Source organism: Henckelia pumila, chromosome 2, assembly GCF_033568475.1.
Source record: "Henckelia pumila isolate YLH828 chromosome 2, ASM3356847v2, whole genome shotgun sequence".
In the NCBI taxonomy this organism is placed as follows: domain Eukaryota; kingdom Viridiplantae; phylum Streptophyta; class Magnoliopsida; order Lamiales; family Gesneriaceae; genus Henckelia; species Henckelia pumila.
This window is the reverse complement of record NC_133121.1, coordinates 192,248,605-192,272,294: the sequence shown is the minus strand read 5'-3', so window position 1 is coordinate 192,272,294 and position 23,690 is coordinate 192,248,605. Positions and strand designations below refer to the sequence as shown.

At 36.7% G+C, this 23,690-nt stretch overlaps 1 protein-coding gene across 2 annotated transcripts in view; it reads right to left on the bottom strand.

Moving 5' to 3' along the window:
• The window catches only part of LOC140881488 (uncharacterized), a 29,534-nt gene extending 15,767 nt beyond the window's left edge, over positions 1 to 13,767 (bottom strand). For both annotated transcript variants that reach the window (XM_073286844.1, XM_073286845.1), the window contains exons 1-12: positions 13,555 to 13,767; positions 12,973 to 13,094; positions 12,566 to 12,625; positions 11,993 to 12,112; positions 11,785 to 11,904; positions 11,541 to 11,682; positions 11,258 to 11,428; positions 10,879 to 11,034; positions 10,693 to 10,799; positions 10,507 to 10,597; positions 10,054 to 10,195; positions 8,645 to 8,801 (exon numbers count right to left, since the gene is read on the bottom strand). In XM_073286844.1, the coding sequence (XP_073142945.1) occupies positions 8,645 to 8,801; positions 10,054 to 10,195; positions 10,507 to 10,597; positions 10,693 to 10,799; positions 10,879 to 11,034; positions 11,258 to 11,428; positions 11,541 to 11,682; positions 11,785 to 11,904; positions 11,993 to 12,112; positions 12,566 to 12,625; positions 12,973 to 13,094; positions 13,555 to 13,596 (1,430 nt within the window). In that variant the 5' untranslated portion in view covers positions 13,597 to 13,767. The remainder of the gene's footprint in view (positions 1 to 8,644; positions 8,802 to 10,053; positions 10,196 to 10,506; positions 10,598 to 10,692; positions 10,800 to 10,878; positions 11,035 to 11,257; positions 11,429 to 11,540; positions 11,683 to 11,784; positions 11,905 to 11,992; positions 12,113 to 12,565; positions 12,626 to 12,972; positions 13,095 to 13,554) is intronic.
• Between the last annotated feature and the right edge of the window lie 9,923 nt (positions 13,768 to 23,690).

Genomic DNA, 23,690 nt, shown 5'->3' with positions numbered 1-23,690 from the left:
CGACCAAAAGCGGTAAAAAAACGGTCAGACATAAGTTGACCATGTCAAATGTCATTAAATACGCATAAATGTGATTTTTCTAAAAACCAAAATTGATTAATAAGATATAAATTAGCATTTTTATTAGTGAGTGATTGTTAAAAATGTATAATATTGTATGGCTAAGTGTAGAGATGATGTGAATGCAGTACATATTGAGAGATTTTATAGCTAATGTTTTAAATTAGACCAATTAATTTAGTTTATGTTCAATGACACAGGATATGAAATGAATGATGAAATAAATTGAATTAGAATCTAAAAAAAAATTAATGCATTACACTTGATTTGTTTGAGATGACTAAAATGTTTAAATTAAAAATGTTTTTTTAAGCTTAAGCATATGCTTAAGCTCTCAGTAATCATGCTCAAGCTTAAAAAGCTTGAAGCTTGGCTCCCACACTTCGACACGCTTCATGTTTTTTAGAACCTTGATGTTACCTTAGACATAGTACTTTCAGTTTCTACACTGACTGGTCAGTCAGTGTTGGCTAAACGTCTAGTGGTAGGTTGTCCTTTAGAATTTGAAGGTAACATTTTGATAACAAATCTAATGATATTAGCGATGGAAGATTTTGATTGCATATTGGGTATTGATATGTTGACCTTGTATCGAGCTTCAGTGGATTGTTACCAGAGACTTGTGCAGTTTCATCCAGTTGGGGATGATAGTTGGTTTTTATATGTTGAGGGAGCACGACCTCCGATGCCTTTGGTATCTGCTTTGAGAGAATGTCGAGCTCTGTAGTCAGGCAGGAAATTCTACCTCATCTATGCTGTTGATTTATCCACTAAGAGCATTGGTATAAGGGATTTTCCAGTTGTTAATGAATTTCCTGACGTTTTTCTTGATGAGATGTAGTGACCCGTATCCAAAATTAACGATTAATGATTAATTAATCATGTAATCATGTTTAGATTAATAAAACATGATTAAGAAAGTTCCAAATGGATTAACGAAGTCCAGAAATGGATCCAGGACACTCGAAAATGGCCGGGAAGGTTCCGAGGGTTCGGAGGGTTCGGAGGATCCGAACATGAGATCGGAGGATCCGAACTTGCATTGCCAGCTGTCCGAAAATAATACGTCATTGGTGACGTCACTGATGGGACTTCGGAGGATCCGAAGTGAGGATCGAAGGCTCCGAAGACAGGAACGGAGGATCCAAACCGGAATGGAGGCTCTGAAGTTGGGTTTGGAGGCTCCGAACTTCGCCTATAAATAGGGGGCCTAGATTTCATTTTCAACTCACCCCTCTCCTTTTTTTTTTCTCTCAATTCCTTAGCCTTCTAGCTTAGATCTAGGGAATTCTAGGCGTTCTTTTGGGATTCCGGAAGTGGCATAGCGATCCTGGCGTCGTAGCGGAACTGTGCCTAAGTTTTGAAGCAGTATCCATCAGCAGGCTGACGACGGACATATGTATAGCTATGGTCTCCTTAAATTATTTGGGAGTATGCAATAGCTTAGTTAAGGCTTTTAGAGCTTATTGAATGATGCATGTGTATTTGCATTGTAGAGTTGATGATAGACTTGGAACCTAGAGTGGGACTGCTAGGAACTGCCTGTAAGAAGATACGTAAGTACTGACTGAGATAGCCAGCGGATATGCATGCTTATATGTTGCATTTATGTGTCATATTTTGCATGGATTATTATGCGGCATGTGCATATCATATTGTACCTGTACATCTTTTGAGATGAGTCATGGAGGGCCGCTCAGCCTTGTTTGGACGATTGATGTCTAGTCCCCCGTGACCGACGGGTTAGGGGTTACTAACATCTGGGTGACACGGTCCACGTCCGGTAGGAATGAGAAGTGTACACAGGGTTTGCTCCCCGGGTTGTACCACTCATGTCCTAGGCGCCATTCTGAGCAGTTTTTATCCCAGATACGGATACCCAGTCATATTCATATGCATGCATCATGTTTGTATGTTTTACTCGTGCTTTCGTATTGAGCTTAGAGCTCACGTCCAGTCTTTTCTGTGTATCTGAACACCCCATTCGACGGGGCAGATGTAGGTGTAGGTCTGAGCACCAGGAGCTTGGAGTGGCCAGTGACCTTGGAGACAGCGAGATTAGCTGTAGGTTTTACCCTTGGGCTTATTTATTCGATTGGGTTGTATAATAGAATTTGTTTAACCGATTGTATTCTGCCGGTCTATTTTTATTGAAGTTTTCCACAGCAATTTATTTAATGCATGCTTAATTATGCTCTTAACTCTGATTAGGTAGTGGATCCGGGTTGGGTCGCTACATGAGATTCCAAGTTTTCCTCCTGTTTGGGAAGTTGAGTTTGACATTGAGTTAATGTCAGGGACTTCGCCTATTTCACGAGCACCGTATCATCTGACTCCGTCAGAGATGCGTGAGTTGAAACACATTTGCAAGATCTCTTGGATAAGGGATATATTCGTCCTAGTGTATCTCCGTGGGGAGCTCCTATTCTCTTTGTGAAAAAGAAATATGGGTCGATGCGACTGTGTATTGACTATCGACAGTTGATCTGCATGATCATCAAGAATAATTATCCTTTGCCTCGTATAGATGACTTATTTGATCAGCTTCAGGGTACTTGGGTATATTTTAAGATTTACTTGAGATCTAGATATCACCAGATGCGAGTATGGAGCAGGATATATCCAAGACCGCATTTGGGACTAGATATGGGCATTTATGAGTTTTTGGTAATGCCATTTAGTTTGACTAATGCACCAGCTGTATCCATGGATTTGATGAATCGTGTTTTCAGGGAGTATTTAGACGGGTTTTTGGTTGTGTTCATCTATGGTATCCTAGTTTATTCGCATGATTTTGATGAGCATGCATATCATCTGAGTCTTGTTTTGCAGACTCTTTGGGAGAAGAAACTTTACGCAAATCTGAGTAAGTGTGAATCTGTATTGATCGTGTGGTATTTCTTGGCCATGTTATATGTAGTAAAGGAGTTTCAGTGGACCCGAGCAAGATTGAGGTTGTATTGAGCTGGTTGAGTCAGAAGACAGTGGCTGAGATTCGTAGTTTTCTGGGTCTGGCAGGGTATTATCTCCGTTTTATCGTGAATTTCTTGTAGCTAGATCTACACTTGACGCAACTTTCTTGGAAAGGCGTACCATTTGAATGGTCCTAAGAATGTGAAGAAAAATTTTGTGAATTTTGTCGACGGTTGTTTCTGTGCCTGTGCTGGCACTATCGTCTGGATCTGGAGGTTATGTTGTGTATACCGATGCCTATCTGCAAGGGTCTGTGCCCTGACTCAGAATGGACATGTGATTGCATACACTTCTAGGCAGCTGAAAATTCACGAAGAGAATTATCTAGTGCATGATCTTGAACTAGCAGCTCTTATCTTTGCACTGAAGATTTGGCGTCATTATCTATATGGCAAGAAATTTGAGATTTTCACTGATCATAAGAGTCTTTTATTCACTAAGGCTGAGTTGAATATGAGACAGCGTCGCTGGATGGATTGCTGAAAGACTGTAATTGTGAGATTAAATATCATCCAGGTGCTACTAATTTTACCGCGGATGCTTTGAGTCGCAAGGTGCAAGTATCTGCACTTTAAACTTGTCTTATCTCTCGTACGATTCAGGATTGTTGTTCTTCTGGATATACCTTTAAGCAGAAAAAGCGGATGAAGAGCATTCAGATGTTTGCAATTTTATCTGAGCCAGCTTTGTATTCTCAAATTCAGGATGCTCAGATGTCTGATCCGAAAACTCAGCGATTGGCTCGGTTAGCAACAGTGATAGTACATCTGGATTCCATTATCAGTCAGATGGTTTTCTTTGTTTATCTGACCGTATTGTGGTACCCGAGGATAATACTCTGATAGATGAAATTCTATCTCAAGCACATCGTACCAAGTTGAGTATTCATCCTGGAAGCAATAAGATGTACAAAGATTTGCAGAATCGGTTCTGCTGGAAAGGAATGAACATAGTGTGTACCAGTATGTTTCTAGCTATTTGGTGTGTCAACAGGTTAAGGCAGAACACCGACGAACTGGAGTACTGCTTCTGTAGTAACCCAGAAACCATTTTAAGATAATAATATGTTAAACATGATTAAGGGTTGGTATTTAACCAATTTCGGAGTGTTATTGGACTTCAGAAGTAAAATTTGGGATTTTTAATTTTGGGCCGGATAGTAAGCTCCGATCCCAGATAGTAAGCTCCGATCCCGGATAGTAAGCTCCGATCCTGGATAGTAAGCTCCAATCGGAACGGAAGCTCCGATCCTGGAACGGAAGTTCCGATCCCCAACTGCCAGAAATGATCGATGACTCAGTCGCGAGTTTTAACAAGTGTCGATCATAGAGCAGATCGGAAGCTCCGATCGTAGATCAGAAGTTCCGATCCTGGCGTGGCAGACATGCACGCAATGAGCTGGATCGGAAGCTCCGATTCCGAAATCGGAAGTTCCGATCCTGGCCGAGAAATTTGGCTATAAATAGGGCTCGTTCGATTTCATTTTGAAATACGAATTCCCGAGTTTCCTTCTACAGTTATATAGTGTGAGATATACACTTGAGGGCCCTATCGGTTATAATAGAGGTTCTGGAATAACCAAAGTGTGGTTATAGTCATCCGGGACTAGCGACTCCAAAGGGCTAACTACGGACGAAGGTATGGTCCGGGAATCTATTTAAGTTTTGGGAGTACTTATTAGCTTAGTTAAGGCTTATAGAATTTATGTAGTGATACGATGAATTTTTGAATATAGGCTTGGAACCTACGATCCTATTATACTTGAACTAGCCTAGAGGTACGTACACATTGACTGAGATTGCCAGCGAGTATACATGTTTATATGTTGCATTTATTTGGCATTATTATATGGCATGATGTATGATTTACCGTTTTCTATACTCATATGTCATGAGCATATACACGTTGAGCCTATTCCTTGTTATACCTGATTATAGAGCAGCTCAGCTCTATACTCGATAGTCTGTCACTGAGAGTACCGCGACGGCGGGGGCATTTATGTCTGTCTACTCTGGTGTACTAGACGAGTGTGGTTGCACCCAGAGGTTGATCCGTGCGGTGGCAGCACTCATATGGCGCCGGTTCTGAGCATGACTTTTCAGATGACCCTGTACCAGTCATCATGTTGCATGCATTATATACATATGTTTACTCATGTCTATGTACTGGGCGTTAGCGCTCACGTCCTAGTTGTTATCTTGGATACCCTATGTCATGGGGCAGGTCGCAGGATGGACGGAGCTGGTAGTTCAAAGCAGGACTAGGGAGCAGGAGCCTTGAGGATTTTATTATACAGGATTGATATAGCTGTATAATGTTTAAATTTCGATATGGTTGTATTACTACAGATTTAAGCCTGGATTATATTACTAAGCTGATATGTAAATTATGGTTAAGTTTCCGCACGTTTTTACTCTGTTAAGTATTTTGCTGTATTAAGTTTAATGCATGCTATTAGTTGCCAGTTAGTAGGTGATTCCATGCAGGGTCACTACAGCTTCATAGTTTACCGATTCTTGAGTGGAAATGAGAGTTTATCACTATGGACTTTGTGACCCATTTGCCAGTATCCTCGAGGAATTGTGATGTTATCTGGGTTGTGGTACATTGACTCACCAAGTCATCACATTTTTTTCCGTATAACCGAGATTATAATTTTGATCGGATGGCTCGTTTATACATTAAGGACATTGTGAGATTCCATGGTGTGGTTGTGAGCATTGTCAGTGATAGAGACCCCAGGTTTACATTTTAGTTCTGGGGGAGTTTATATTGTGCTTTGGGTACTACTCTCAGGTTAAGTACTCCTTATCACCTGAAGAATGATGGTCAATCAGAGCGCACTATTCGTACTCTTAAGGATATGTTGCGAGTTTGTACTATGTATTTTGGTCCAAATTGGCAAGATTATTTGCACTAATTGAGTTGCGTACAACGAAAGACAAGTGGAAGGACCAGAGTTAATTTAACAGGCTGTTGTGAAAGTTGATCAGATCAAGAAACTGATTAGAACTGCACAGGATCGTCAAGCCAGTTATGCTAATATCAAGCGTAGACCTTTGCAGTTCCAGACATGTGAAAAAGTGTTCTTGAAAGTTTCACCATTCCGCAGGATTATGAAATTTGGTCTCAAGGGTAAGCTATCTCCGATATTCATCAGTTCATTTGAGATTTTGGAAAGTGTTGGAGATTTAGCTTACAGACTAACATTGCTTCCGTTTCTGTCTAGTATCCACGATATGTTTCATGTATCACTGTTGCGACGGTATGTGGCATATGAGTCTCACACATTGCAGCCGTCAGAGGTACAACTAGATACAAATTTGACATATGTGGAGAGAACATTGCATATTTTATATCGTAAAGACAAGGTGTTGCGGAACAAGATCATTCCTCTGGTTCTAGTTTAGCGGCAGCGCCGAGCCACTAAGGAAGCCACTTGGAAATTAGAGAGCCATATGTAAGAAAAGCATCCAGAGTTGTTTTGATCATTCTTTCCGAGTTTTAAGAATTTTATATTGTAAAAATGTTCAGGTGTAATAAAAGAATATTTTACTCAGTGTATTTATTATTTATTTTTTTACTTAGGATCTGATTTCGAGGGCGAAATCTCTTGACTAGGAGAGAGTAGTATCCCAATCTTATTTTACAAGATTAGGTGACTAAAAATGATTAAAGATTGATTAAGGACTTAATTTGGATTTGAATATAAAGTTTTGGACATTTTGTCTCGGGCGAGTTTAGAAGGTCCGAACCACTTTGGAAGCAAGGATCCATGTTCGAAAGCCAAGGGTGCAATCGGGACATCTGATCCCAAGATCGGAGCTTCCGAACTCCAGCAGTAAGGTGTCCGATATGTTGTCAACAACATTTCGACACATGACGATGATCGGAGATTCCGATTATTTGGCATAATGATGGCAATGATTTTGACACTTGTTCGAGCATGCACAGGATCGAAAGGTCCGAATACCCGATTGGAAGTTCCGATCAGAGCAACAGACGACTTGTCCATGCATGCAGGATCGAAGCTTCCGATTTCCAGCTCGGGTGTTCCGATCTTCGCCTATAAATAGGACACACGAGAATCAGATTTTCACACCAAATTCAGGTCTCTCTCTCTCTCTCTCTCTCTCTCTCTCTCTCTCTCTCTCTCTCTCTCTCTCTCTCTCTCTCTCATTTCTTTAGAGATTTTAGTGGTTTCCAGCCTTCTTTGGCGGGAGACGGACTTTGATGAGGCGTTTTCGGAGTCGTAGGTGCCCAAGTTTTAGAGCAATCGACATCAACGGGCTATCAACGAACGGAGGTATACTCTAGTTCCTATAAATAGTTTTGGAGTATCTATTAGTTTAGTTAAAATTTTTAGATGATGATTAGTGATAAAGTAATCTTGTAATTATAGGCTTGAACAGTAGAGCTGGTATAGCCTATCTGATTTTATTGAGGTACGAAAGTATTGTTCAAGATACTCTGACTGAGTATACATGTCCTATGTGTTGCATGGTTGTTATGGAATGATTTTATATGCATAATTTATGTCACGATATTATGCTTCATGCATTATCATATTGAGCTTTTATCCTTGAGATAACCTGCAGTAGGGTGATCACCCTATGTGTTAGTGGACGGTTGGACACGTGGACTCGTGATCAGGTCACCTATATCCACTGTTAGGTATGTGAGTCACCTCTTGGTGCAACGACGCAGAGTGCTACATACCTTGGGCCCAAGTCTGTTGAGCATTATTCTTGACCTTGAGTCTTGGTAATCCGTACACTTGCATTCATGCTCATATACTATTTGTATACTCATACTCTCGTGCTGAGCGTAGTTCGCTCACGTCCATGTTTCTCTGTTTCTTGGACACCCCATTCGACGGGGCAAGCCTCAGGTTGGATGGAGCAGGAGGCTTAGAGAGGACTTAGTTGCAGGTTTTGGCAGCTAGTGGGAGTTAGTTCAGCAGGGCTTTTTGTCTGTATTTGCTGGTTGGATACTGAGTACTTTTATTCGATATGATTTTACTAAATTCAGTATTTACAGATTCAATACCTTGGCATGGGTTGTAATATTGTTTTAGTTTCCATTGTGTTTTATCTGTTATGTTTTACTTAAGATTATTGCAATCTTAAGTTTTTGAATAGTAGGTGATCACGGTATGAGTCACTACAATTTGCAATCACTAAAAAAAAGTGATTGTTAGATTTTGGGTTAAAAAAATACTCTCGTATGTTCCTTAAATCTAATTATGTGTTAGCTTATACTTAATTTAATTGAAATACAAAAGGTAGTCATATGTTGATTGTGATTAATTCTCCAAAAATTATTTTATTAAAAAGGTTAATGCTAAAATCACTAAAATCACTTATTTATCAAACATTTCTCGACTTTGATTTTTAGCTTTTCATTTTGTTTTCCAAACACTAACAAGTTCTAATTTTTAATTCTTCACTTTATTATAATTTATAAACCTAATCACTTGAATGATAGCATAATTTTTTAAAGCTCTCCCTAAATCATATGCACATAGTTCGATTCTGATTCCATTATGTGAAAACTGATAACCGTCGACTTAAAAACCATGTTCGTAACTGCTATAAAACGAAGAGATAACCTGTCGGGATGATTGACATAAAGTTTGTTTATGTAGTTTGGCTTGGGTTCAGGAATATAGAATTCTTTAGCACAACGATCTGGTATGCCTATTTCCCACAACGTGGGTCCATGTCTCGGAGGCTCGTACACAATATCGCCCGTCTCAATGTTGCAACCTGATTTATTCCTCGTATAAAAAAGACAAAATGTCAATTTAATCATGTATATATTGGTTTCAATTAATCAAAAAATAATCTTGTAATTATGTTTTTTTCCATCAATTTTAGTCTTTTCAACCTAAAAACATGTAATTAAATTACCAATATTATCGTTAAACTTTTATAATTACGCTGTTAGAAAAATTTTTCGAGATATGAACACGTGTTTGACCACATAATTATAAATTTTAACGATGGTATTATCCGTTTAGTTATATGATTTTGATGAAAATGAATAAAATTGATTTAAAAAATTACATAGTTACAAGATTATAATTGATTTATTGAAACATATATGTCTAAATATGTCACACAACAATGCATACATGACTAAAATTGACATTTTCGTCCATTAAAAAATGAGCAGGGTTGTTGTAAAACAGTTTCATGAATTTATATAAGTGAGATGGGTCGACCAGACCCACATCTACCATACGAGTAATACTTTTGATATAAAATTCAATGTTTTTTTATGAGTTAGGTCAAATAGGAGATTTATTTCACGAAATTGACCTATGTAATTGTCTCATAAAATTTTTTGTGTACAAAAATTACAAGCATTTGTGTTTATATAAAATTGAATTTTATAGCGTGTCTTAAGTGAGACCCTACCTATACAGGCACTGCCTGCACATGCATCTAATAGTTGATATTTATCAATAAATGTGGGGTCCATGATTTTTTTAGTGGACCCTGCATGTATTGATAAATTATGACCCTTAGATCTATCATGTGGTAATGCGCCTGTATAGGTAGGTTGAAATAATCTCTATAATTCTGATTGATGATTTGGACCAATTAATGATCCGCGCGCGACTGTTTATTTTACTTTTGAATTTCCAACCTTAGGTTTTATGATTATTTTGTATCTTATACTCTTGTGTTAGTCAATTGCACTAACCTCTTTGAGAAAAGTCTGGTAAAACATAAAACCTTAATATATATATATATATATATCTATATATATTTATAGCGTATCTGTATATAAGGTAATGTATAGGAGGAATATTATTGAGAAGAAATTGATATATTTTAATGTCAATTTTTCCGTCAAGTAAATTCTGAGTTTTTATTTTATTTTTGTAAAAAAAATGGGAAAAAAAAGAAAAAAGAAAAAAGAAAAAAAAGAGTGGATATATTTTAGTGACTAGGAAATAGTAAATATAGCATGTTCAGATAGTAAATGCTAAGCGGAAAAAAATTCAAAAACCTGGTGATATGCTGATTACTGCATCATTTCTGTAATCTCCAATAAATCCAGGAATCCATGCATAGAGATTGTATTCACCCATTCGGATATTGTTAATGGCGAAAAGGCCGTCTTCATCGGCTCTTGTCCAAAATTGGTAGCCCTGAAGAGTGAAAAAAGAACGCGAAATATTGAATGATATTCAAACATCATTCATTTGTCCATGCTGTGCGATTTTTCGGATTTTCAATTTTATAAGATGACTTTTTCATGTAAATTTTGTCTAGCTACTATGAATATGTTTGTGTTACCTGTAGTTACACACTCTATGGACTAATTATTAAACCATAATCAAGCATCGTTCATCTATTTGTATTTGTCCTATTTTTCAGATTTTCTATTTTTCGAAACTCGTTTTCCATGTAAATTTTGTCTACTATTACACATGCATCTACAAAGGAAAAAAAAAAGTACCTTGCATTCAGTTTGCCAAGATCCAATGTCCCCTGGTGGAGCCAAGCCAATGTATCCTCCATTTCCCACTATATAATCATCACTTATATATCTAAACGACAAAATCAACAATCCCATTAGAGAAATTCTCTCCCCAAAGTAATTATATTTTGTTTCAATCATATTAAGCATAATGCATTATTGTACCTGTCCTTAACAAGTAATCTGCCACTAACACTTCCCCTTTGAACCGACTTGGGAAAATCATCAGATGCTGGAAAACTATATGGCCAGCTTTTAACTTCTTTCAACACCTGATCGATTACGTTAGAATCGAGTCCCCGGTTTTTTTATGGTAGCAAATTGAATGACGCTGCATATTAATTCATGAACCTGTTGCTTTGCATCTTGCCAGAGTGACAAAGGGTCTTCCCCTTCCTTGGCCGAATTCAGGTACATAAAAACCGGACCGAAGACTTTCTTCCACGGCTCGCCTTCTTCGAATTTAAGCACCAAGTCATTCCCACCATAATGGGCGCTAATAAACATCTGAAATTCAAGATTGAACTGGTATTATATATTGATTTATTGGCACACTAGTTAATTCCATGATTCCATGGACATAGCTAGATTTTTAGTATCGAAAATATTGTCGACCAACCCATACACGAAAACGCCAATCCGGATTGAGCTTGTAAAGAAATGTTACCAAGAAAGACTAAAAGGGATCAAAGATCTGCAATTCTCCTCCGTTTTGCAAAGTGCTACTTACAGCAAGAGTAGTTGGACCAACATGGGAAGTGAGCTCTTGCTTCAAAGGTCCGCCGGTTCGGAACTCGTTGCTAGGTGATATCTGCCAGAATCCAACTGCTGGATTAAAGCATATCCATCCATGGACCTTGAGATCTTCGTCCTCGCACGAGTACTGGTATTTGTCATCCACCTCAATCATATGTACAACAAGGAGTTGATGAATAAAATGCTCTGAATTTAGACAAATTTATAAAGACATGGACTACTTTAAGACCGTTGCTGAGGAATTAATTACCACTTACTTCTCCTTTGAATTTTGGCTCGACTGGATCCACCAGTACAACTGCTTCTGGATATGCCAACTGCTCGCCTCTCCCCGGTAACCTGTCCTCCGACGAAGGCATAGGCCTCTGCCTGTTATCTGCCATGGCCATATAATGAAACCTATTCATTCAACTTTACTAAGTTAGTTAAGACACCATCTGGCATATATATATTGTTATTTCATATTAATTGTTGCAATATCAATGCTTGGGAATCAAATACTTGTTCTTGTTTAGCTTGAACACGACCCTCGTTTCATCGAGGTTGAAACCGGGCCAGCCTTCCAATCGTTCATAGATGGCATATGTATAGAAGCCCGACGATCCTCGTAGCATTACGAACCTATAATTAATCACAAAACAAATCTTGATCATTTTCGTCATCTTTACATAGCACAGTTTTAGTACTTAAAGTTGATGTTGATGTTCACCTTTTGTCTATGTTTAAAGGAGCAAGCTTTCCTTGAAGGTAGGTGTCCCATTTTGCAGAGAATGAGAGCTCTATCTGCTCCTCGTTTGCCACTATGATTTCCATGTTTGTTCCTCGGATCCTGAGTGAGCTTTTGGTCAATATTATCTATGTTGAGGTCGATGTCACACCACGTGTACGGAGCGTGTGACACCGACATTGTTTAATGAATACACATTTAAAAAACTATAAATTTCGTAACACAACAATCATATAAACCAGTCTATTTCATAAAAAAAACTGTCTTTACAATAGAAATTGATAATGTATTAATGCGGAATGATTCAATTATAAAATCTTTAAGAAAGACTTGTTCTCCATTTGCATGGTAAATTACTAGTAGATATAAATCTTCAAATATTAGATCGAATTGGAGAACGTCAATATATAATCCACCGTCAAATAAGGTTTAGTATGTTTAAAAAAATAGCATTGTATATTAAAATTATATATCGTCACACTCACACATACTAAGGAATATTGTCATAGATAATAATATTTTTCGATTTCATTAATAAAGATTAATTAAGCGTACACTTGAAACGTTCCTGTGGTCCCTGGACTGCCAGGTGAACTCCAGACAAGGTCCCAATACCTGCATAAAATTATAAATTGTAATAATGGATTTAATTTGAAATCCATCCGCTCAAACATAATTGAGTTTGATCAAATAGGAGATTCTTTTAACAAAATTGACTTAGAGACGATTTTATATAGTTTGTATGTGTGTGTATATATAATTATAGAGTAACACCCATGTAAGATAGTCTCATCCGTGAGACGGGTCAACGCTAACCATATTTATAATAATAAGTAATACTTGTGTCATAAAATATAATATTTTTTAATGAATAACTCATATAAGAAATCCGTATAAAAAAATGACATTTGAGACCGTCTCACATGAGTTTTTGCCATAATTATATATATAAATTTTGTTACCCTCTATTTGATTCTTCATTGGTAGTTTCAAGCAGATTGTCGATGCCATTATATTTGATAGCAGTCACCAAGCCATCAGGTCTCGAAATGGTCACTCCAAGGATACCGTTCTCCAAAATCACCTGCACCACCCATCCAATCCAATCCAATCCAAAATTCCATATTTAAAAAATAGGAAAAATTATTTTTTTGATCATGTATGTTTGTCACTTTGCGATTTCGGTCCTCTATATTTTCAGATTTTAGTTTTAATCCGCTATCTTTATTTTTTTTTACAATTTTAGTCCTTTTTCCTATGTGGCGCTGATGTGGCACCAATGCAGTGCTGATGTGGAGCTGACATGTACAGTGCCACATAAGAATTTTCGAAGAAAAAAGACCGAAAGTGCCAAAAATCAGAACATGTAGGACTAAAATTGAAATATAAAAACATAAAGGACCGAAATCGCAAAGTGACAAACATATAGGACCAAAATTGCAGTTTTCCTAAAAAAATATTACACAAATATATAAAATCGTGTTTTCGTAAATATGCATGGTTTGGATTAATACGAACTTTTTAATATCTTTATCTTATCTTACATGGTTTTCCCGAATGCGCAAGCGTAGCCCCGAACGTGCCATTGGTTTCTTCTTCTCCGGAATCGATCCCCCCGCGTACGTATATATTCTAAAACATTAATCTTAGCTTCAATCAACTTTGAAATATCTGTAATGTATATAGGGGTGTAAACCCGCACGTTATAAAAGATTCACAGGTTTACGTAAACTGCGAATAAGGCATCCGGTTTTAATGTTTTCTCAATTCGAAATTGCGAATTCAGAATGTTGCAGTAGCTTGCAAGAATAGCCACGTTAAATACTTTCGAAAATGAAAAGTTAGATATAGTTTCCTTTTCAAGTTAAAACAATATTATAGAGTAATTTTTTTATTAATTTTTTTTTTTATACGTAAACATTTAATTTTCTTTTTAGAAAAAAATCTTTTAAGAATAGAGTGAATGGATCATCCGTGCTTGCCAAAAATGCATTCACGTATAACGTGTGGGAAACTTTACTTATACTATGTATTGGGGTTACTGGTTACCTACCCTTTGTTCTGTTCTAACACTTATGACTAATATTTTTAAATTCCTCGAAATAAATATATATAATATCAATTAAATTGCAGGTTCAAAAAAATTTTTTTTGAACAATAAAATTTGTTTCAATTCCTTTCATTCCAAATTAATCATTTCATGCATTGAATCAATTTTCAAAGTTTTTAAAAGAATATATTACCATTAGCTAGTTTATTATATTATATTTTAATAAATAATATTTTATATTGTACCAAACCACTTTCCAAAATATTTGACCTAGATATTGCATGAGTTATGGATGAAAAAAATTATAATTAATTGATTTCGATTATAATTTAATAGTTTTATTGTTAGCAATAAAAGAATATATTAAATTTTAAATCCGTACATTAATTTTTTCGAGAAAAAATATAATTATCATCCTCATTAAAAATAAATTTTCATTCTCATTTTCATATACCTGTCGGAAGATTGGATATCGATATCATGTACAATAATACTATTACCAACTACAATTGAATTTTTTTCAAATTTGAATTATTTCAATGAAAGAAATAAAGAAATATGAATGTATAAAAAAAACACACAAACACCTACACATGTATATGTTAGATCCCTTAATTTTGGTGATAACAAACAATATTTCACTGTTATAGATGATTTTGCCTTTAAGTATAATACTCGGCCGCTTATAATATTGAAGACTCAAGGGAAGTTCTCAACTGGTCTCAAGCAAGCTAAGAGTCATCAACTATTCAAGAAGCTGAGAGTTCTCAACCATTCAAGACTACTAAAGGATCTACTTTCCTGGCCCAGTAACAGACAACTCACTCGACCGTTTTCTCGCTTGAAGATTATTTAAAAACGGTTGTAAAGATTTTTTTGATTAAAGCTACAAAAATTACAAAAAAAAAAAATCCCGCATACTTTATCAAAAAATTGGTTGACAAAATATGTACAACTAAAAAAATATCAGAAAAACAAAATGGTTTTCCAAAATGCACACTACAAAGTTTTGCGCACAAGAGCTGTATGCGACTGCTACTTTCTACATTTGGAAAGATCCAAATCTTGAATTTATTGAAGTGTACTACTTATCAAGAAAGGACGACATCAATAGTGCTTTAGCATTAATAAACGTGCAGTAGAATGTTGAATGGTTCCATGCAAAAATCAATATAAATAGAGGATGCATCAAAGAGAGAACAATTGAACTTTCAATCTGAATTATTTATCAAGAACGCTATCTCTCTCGCTTACAAGCTTGCATTATCACATACTTTGAGCATACAAGAAAGCAATATCATTTTCTGCTCAATCTCAACTCTCGCTTACCCGAAATATATCGGATCTTCAAGGATCAACTAAGGGTTCATCAAGCCTCTCGATCGCTTCTGATAAAAAGTTTTCGTAGAAGAGTTTGATTCTTTGAATCTAAGGACTCAAATGTTTGTATTATTCTTGTGGTGTGTTAGTTGATAAATCTTGGTACTTTATCCTTTGTAGTGTACTAGAAGTTCTGATTTAGGCAGTAAATAAGTCCTAAAGTTGGAGTGGTTTGTTACATATAGTTGTAAAATCAAAATCTTCTAGTGAATTCCTTCCTAAGTGAAAGAAGAGGAGACGTAAAAAGATTTTGCCTTCGAACTTAAATATATTTTGTGTTATTTCCCTTTCTGCACTTTATTATCTTGTTAATATATTCTTGAGTTGAGTATAAAATTCATTGAAAATTTCAACCGTTTTTCGTACTAAGAGTGGGTCGACCGTTTTCAAGTGTTGAGAAGTTTGGTCTCCTTTGGTTAACATCTACTCGATCGGCTATGTTTTTAGCAAAGCTTTTAAGAAAATTTTTAAAATGTGTATTTATCTCCTCTTTACACACATCTTCGATCCCAAAAAGCGATATCAGAGCAAGTTTTTCTAAAGTGCAGATATTTATACTCAAACATGACTTCATTCAACAAGATTCGTATGTTTTCTAAGGAAGGGTATCATGAAGATTCTCAAGGCCAACATAGTTGTTGCTATCTCAGACGGAGAATCTCAGAGGGTGGAGAAACTCCGTTAAGAGTGGACTGTAGAGGAAAAAAAAGAGAGCAAACTTTGATGACTTGTCCAAGGACATACTCAACAAGACACTGGACAAGAACATGTTCAGTATGATTAAAAACCTGCACCATTGCCATAGAGATCTGGGAAAAGCTTACTCAGTTGTGCGAGGACAATAACCAGATGAAGGAGAACAAGTTTACTATGGTCATCCAAAAAATTAACAATATCAAAAATGAAGCCAAGGGAAAGCATGGCTGAATTTTGATGAACGGTTTAGTAGTATCATCTGTAAACTTATTACCTGTAGTAGCCCATTTCCATTTTACAAGATTAAGTTATTAATCATGTTTAGATTTAATAAAACAAGATTAATGGATTTTATTATGATTAAACGGACCAAGGATTTTGGTCCAGAATGCCTAAAAATGCTTAATGGACTTATTGGGCTCGGGAAGTTCGGAGGATCTGAACTGGGTTCGGAGGCACATTTGGAGTTCGGAGGAGGGTGAGATCGGACGGTCTGAACTCTCCCAGGACAGATGTCAAAAAGAATTCTACAGATGTATCGGACATAAGAGATCAGACGATCGGAAGAGGGATCGGACCGTCCGAACTTGCATGCATGCGACGTGGAGATCATGCAAAGATCGGCCCATCCGAACCGGGGATCAGACTGTCCAATCAATGCCTATAAATAGGGGTCCGAGAGATCACTTTTCAATTGCCAATTCCTTTTTCCAAACCTCTCCTTGGCCCATGTAGCTCGATTCTAAGAGCTTTTGGGTACTCTTTCTTTAAGAGTTGGAGTAGGTAGTAGTTTTTAGATAACAGACAGTGTCCGTAGTAGCGGCCAGGAGGCGGAGCTCTGGCGAGGTGTTCAGGAGTCATAGAGAGGTTGTGCCCAGGCTCTAGGGCATGCGACATCAGCGGGGCTGACGGCCGACGAAGGTATGGCTCTGGTTCCCTATAGTAAATAGGGAGTAGGCTATAGTTTAATTAAAACTTTTAGAGCATGATAGTTGATATTTGGAATGCTAGATAATACATGGTATTTATATATTTTAGCGCTGCATGGTAGGTTTGGACCTAGAGAGGAACTTCTAGGATCTGCCTTAGAAAGGTACGGAAGTATTATTCGAGATATCCAGATTGAGTATGCATGTATTGTGTGTTTGCATGGATTATGTGATTGCATGTTTTATATGCCTTTATATACAACATGTCATTACTGTATGATGCATACATGAGCATATTGAGCCTTTACCTTAGATGTATCCTGTAGTAGGTTGCTCTACGAGTTTGTGAATGATTGAATACGTAAGTCTTGTGTCAGGTCACTGTGATGGTTGGACACTTGTACTAGTATCAGGTCACCATTACCCACTGGTTATATAAGCCACCTCCTGAGGTGACGGCGCATCGTGCTATATACTCTGAGCTCGGTCTATGAGCTAGTTTCTTGACCTAAGTATCTTGGTACCCAGTTCATTTGCATTCATGCACATATAATAATGTATATTCACACTCTCGTAGTGAGCGTGTTAGGCTCACTACAGGTTGTTTTATGTTATCTGGACACCCCATTCAGTGGGGTAGATGCAGGTTGTTTCTCCTGAGGCCAAGGAGATTAGGTGGTGACCAAGGCTAGATGACAGGGTTGACCACTAGACTTTACTATCTGATATTGGTTTATTTTAAAGTTTTGCATTTACTCTGATTAAGATTATTTAATGTTTAATTGCATGCTTAAGCTTCTGATTAATAGGTGATCACGGTGCGGGTCACTACATTATCTTAGGTAAATCTTTTTTTAATCATGAGATTACCTTGAAAGTTATGCGAGCATGGTCCAGAGAATTTGATATCAAGATAGAGGCCATGCAAGAATCAAAGAACTTGATCAAACCAGAGCTCCATGATTTATTTGTTGATCTTAAAACTTATGAGTTTGAGCCAGGAATCAGACCAAAAAAGAAGCCCTCAGCCTCTAAACCAACCAAAGCTTTCTCTACGACTGTCTATGTCCACTGGTCAAGGAATCCTCAAGCAGGAAAACTGCAGATCAACTATGCAATGATGTTATGTCACTCTTCATGAAGAAGTATAGTAAGTTCATGCATAAAAATCAATCAAAATTTATCAAACCATACAACAAAAAAGACAATGCAAACGATGGTCCTCCATGTTTTAATTGCGGAAAGAGAGACCACTTTATTGTATATTGCAAACGATTGAGAAATGATGAAAAGAAATTGGTTGAGAAGAAATAATCGAAGAATGAAAGAAGATCCTTCAAGTAGAAAAGAGATAAAAAAAAAAAAAAAGTATTGGTTGCTGAGGGTAGCAAAAACAAATGGGTTGTTTCAAATTCGGAGTGAACCAACTCTGAAAGCTCATCAAGTGAGAGTGAAGATGAGAAAGTGCAATGCTTGATTGCAAAATTAGAACTGGAAGAGGAAAGCGATGAGGTATTTGATTTTGGTTCTTCTAAATTTACACGAGAAGAACTAGTCACTGTACTGTATGAAATGACCAAAGAGTACCAAAAGTGTAGAGACCCGTCCCAAGTCACCGACTAAACAAAATCTTAAAAATAACCCAATTTTATTTTATAAGATTAAATGTTTAAACTTAATTAAGTAATTTTAATTGGATTAATCTGATCAAGAAATTGACTCCAGGACGTCAAAAAAAGGTCAAAGGATTGAAGTGGACTTGGACAAGTTCGGAAGGACTAAACGAGATTGGAAGATCCAAAGTGATCGGATCAAGCGATAGTGTTCGGAAGCTAGATCGGAACGTCCGAAGGTGAGATCAGAACTGCCGACGAGGTAGGCCATGCACACTTGTGACGTGTCATTGACGTTTGAACACGTAGCTGCATCCATGGGATCGAAACTTCCAAAGTTTAGATCGGATCTTCCAATCGTGGTCGTTCGGAACATGGCTAGTATGCAGAGATCGGAACGTCCAATCGGAATGTCCGATCTCCGCCTATAAATATGAGGTCCGAGAGCCTCATTTTGTGCCAAGCTACAAGTATTTCCTCTCATATTATGGTGTTTCTTCGGGCGATAGCGAGGCACTGCCAGGGTCGTAGCGGAGTTGTCCCTGAGTTCTGGGGCAACCTACAACAACGGGCTAACAACAGACGAAGGTATAATCCGAGTTTCTATAAATAGTTGGGATTATCTATTAGCATAGTTAATGATTTTAGATGTTGGTTAGTGATATAGTAATCTTGTGATTATAGGCTTGGACAGTAGAGCTGGTGTAGCTTGCTTGATAGTATTGAGGTACGAAAGTACTGTTCGAGATATCATGTCTGAGTATGCATGTATTATGTGTTGCATTGTTATATGACATGATTTTATTTGCATATATTATGTCACAATATTTTGCTTTATGCATTATCATATTGAGATTTTATCCTTGAGATAGCCTGTATTAGGGTGGTTACCCTAATGTGTCAATGGATGGTTGGACACGTGTACTCATGATCAGATCACCGATATCCACAGTAGGGTATGTGAGACACCTCCTAGTGCGATGACAGAGAGTGCTACATACCTTGGCGTCGAGTCTATTTTATCAGAATTTCTTGACCTTGAGTCTTGGTACCCCGTACACTTGCATTCATGATCATATAATATTTGTATACTTATACTCTCATGCAGAGCATAGTCGCTCACATCCATATTTCCGTGTTTATTGGACACCCTATTCGACGTGGTAGGTCTTAGGTTGGACGGAGCAGGAGGATTAGGGCGGACTTAGTTGCAGGGTTTTTGCGGCTGTTGGAAGTTATGTTTTCAGGGATTGTATCAGAACTTGTTCGTTTGGTACTGAGAATTTGGTTCGGTTTGGTTGTAACAATTTTGGATTTTTTTTGCTTGGGTTTGTATAACTTTAGTGTTTTCCGCTGATAAATTCTGATTGTGTTTTAATTAAGATCATTGCATGCTTAAGCTTCTGATTAATAGGTGATCATGGTGCGGGTCACTACATGCAGTTAACTTAATTGAACAGATAATCACATCAGGTAAACACTGAAATAAGAAAATATAATTATACAACCCCATTGAACTAGCAAATACTCAGAGTAATACAACAAAATCGAAATCATAGTACTAAAACCCAAATAAAAACATAGACCAAGGCACCTCTTTGATCGATGTTGCTGCTGCATCTGCCAACTCAACGATTGCTCCCACTGGGTCCATACTACCTATGGTTTGCCCCGTGGAATTGGGCGTCCCGAAACAAAACTGATGATGTGAGCGATAAGAGAGCTCAACACGAGAGTATAAGTATATAGATACTATATGCGCATAAATGCAAGTGTACACGATACAAAGGATTTGGAAAGAAACTCCGCTCAATCGAATACGACGCAAAGGTATATAGCACTCTGTGCTATTGCACCAAGATGTGACTCCCACACCATAAATAATGTGGACATGGTGACCTGATCACGTACTAAAGTGTACAACCATCCACTAAAGAGTAGGGTGAGCGACCTTACTACATGTTTTCTCAAGGATATAAACTCAATATGATAATACATGCAGCATAAATATCGTGACATAATAATATGCATAAAATCATATCATATCATATAAAATACAAAATATAAGACATCGATACTCAGTCAGGATACCTTGGATAATACTTTCATACCTCTTATGAATTAGGTCTAGGTGCACTGATTCTAATTATCCAGCCTATTATCAAGTGATCACCATATCACTAATGCAACTCTAAAAAACTTAACTAAGTTAATCGATACTCCCAAAAATTTATAGGATTATCGGAATATACCTGTGTGCGTTGTTAGTCCACTAGTGTCGAAGGCTTCCAACTTCAGGCACAGCTCTGCTACAACTCTAGTAGCACTTAGCTATAACCCGATCCTCGATAACTAAGGCTAAAAAACCCTCAAAACTAAAACAAGAGGGAAATACATGTAAATGGTGCAAGAAATCTAAAGCCTAGATGCCCTATTTATAGGCATGGTTCGGAAGCTTCGATCTTGCATGCATTGGCACGCCTAGGAAATCTGTCTTCGGAAGCTCCAAACGGGACTTCGGAGGTTTTGATCATTTTTGAAAGGTCCAATCATGGAATTCAGAGGATCCGATCTCACATGCAATGTCTCCAAGTGTCAAAACCCTTGACACCACATCTTGCCCACATCGGATGTTCCGATCTCTTCTTCAGTGGTTCCGAACTCACCACTTGTACAACTCGGATTGACAACACATCGAACATCTAGATTCTGGAGTTCAAGAGCTTCGATCTGTTGTTCGGATGTTTCGAACTCCTTGCTTTTGAAATTGGTTTGGTTGGATCTAAACCCTATAGGTCTTTTGACTATCTGGACCATTTTCATCATTGAGTTGATTTTTGAGTTATTTTTCACATATAATGACCTCATAAACATGTTTTATATATTTAATCTCATAATATGAAAATCTGGTCACTTCAAGAAGCTTTCTCAATCATTTGAGGAAGTGAAGACAAAAAATCAAAGAGTAATCCTTGAATTGGTTAATGGTTTTCAATCTTAAAAGATGACAATCTAAATGTGAATCAAATATACATATAGGAAACTACCCTAAGTGATTTTGGACTATTCTAAATCTAAGAACACAATTAAATTAAATGACGGATTAAACTTAGGGGAAATTTAAATTCAAATAAAATGACCGAGAATACACAACGGTACCAAACATTAATTATCGTCACCTCATGATAAAATTCCCTATCTTAATTATTAATATATTTCTAGAATTAATAATTTTATTTTTATTTAATAATCCAGTTATTTCTAATATATTAAACAAAAATGCATTCAACAACTATGGAATTTAAGCTATTTTCCTAAAATTACGCACTGAAAACGAATACTATTTTTAGTCGGTTTAACCATGTGCTGCTGATCAATATTTTTGAACATATTTTCAATCTATTCTCTTTCCGTCAAGATCAAACAACAACCATCAATTAATTGACCAGACTAAAAACAAGATATATATGCAAATATCAATCAATAACATAAAATATATCAAAACAACAATCAATGTTGGGGTGCAATAATTATCTCTATCGGTAGAGCGATCGAACCATGACACTTGAGCTATTGTGCGGTTTAAAAGATTTGAGTTGCATAATTACCACCAGCTATAGTTGCATAATTAGTATCAGAGCCAAGGTCATGAGTTCGATTCCATTAATTGCAATGAGTGCAATTATTGAGAGGGAGAATATTTGGGTACAATAATTGTCATTACTGGTATAACGATCAAACCATGACGTTTGTGCTGATGCGCGGTTTAAAATATTTGAGTTGCACCATTACTATCAGCTATAGCTTTTAGTAAAACCTTAAACTCTTAGTCCTACAAATCCAATATTCAAACAAAGAAAAGTTTGGCTCTATCGTGGTCTTCGTCAAAAAGTAAATTACTCCTTAAATTGAGACTAGAAAATAAATCTAATATTTGAATTCATGAGAAATAAAAAAAAAGAATTGAAGGAATTTCAATGGTGGTTCGTGAAGTGCATCTTCTTCCCCTCGCTCCAAGCCATAACCATCGTCTTAAAAAATGGTCAAAAGTCATCCCAAGTTGGGTGAAGGTTTTATTTTATATTCCCTCATAAAAGTCCTCAAAATTTCTTTAATTAGATCCCAAATTTTTTACAAATTGAGCCCAAAATAAAGTTTCCAACTTTCAAAATTCTGCACGTAAATATGGAAATTTTCCACAAAAGGAACATGGTTCGTGCTTGGTCTGGAAAGTGGTCCGTGTCAAGTCCATGCTTGGTTTGGGCATGGGTCAGAGTATTTAATTTTCATTAATTTTTCGAGATTGTTGAAGATTCACGGACCATGGTCCAGACCCGGATATTGGTACTTGTTTTCGAAAATTTCTTCCTCTTCTTTCTTATACTCTCCCTGGTTTTTCAGAAAAATTATAACGTGACACCGTAAAGTTTGAATCTCTCCCATTTTCAAGCTTTCTCCAACTTTCAGTCAAACCTACAAACAATAAAAAAATACGACTATTTAAACACAAAACTCGGAAAAAAATTGTCAATTAAGCACGGATACGACAAAATTCAAGTTCTAAATCTAATCTAGGACTCATGCTTATCAATTTTGTATCCTAACACAATAGGAATAAAAATATGGAAACTGACGAACAAAATGTTGAAGAGAAAAGATAACTTTCATTTTTCTTTTTCTTACGTTATTTTGTCCAATGCATACATTTAAATAGATTAAAGAGATAGGACTAAATCCTAACAAATCTGGGATAATATTACCACAATCCTATCGTACCAAATATAAATCAAATCTATATCTAAACAAATATTATTCAAATAAAGATAAACTTATCAACACTCCCCCTCAAGTTGATGCGAAGATGTTTATCATTCCAAACTTGCTCAATTGATCTTCGAATAGTTGTCTTGGAAGCTCCTTGGTTAGAATATCTGCAACTTGCAATGTAGTTGGAACAAATGGTGTACAAATGGTTCCTTCCTCAAGTTTATCTTTTATGAAGTGCTTGTCAA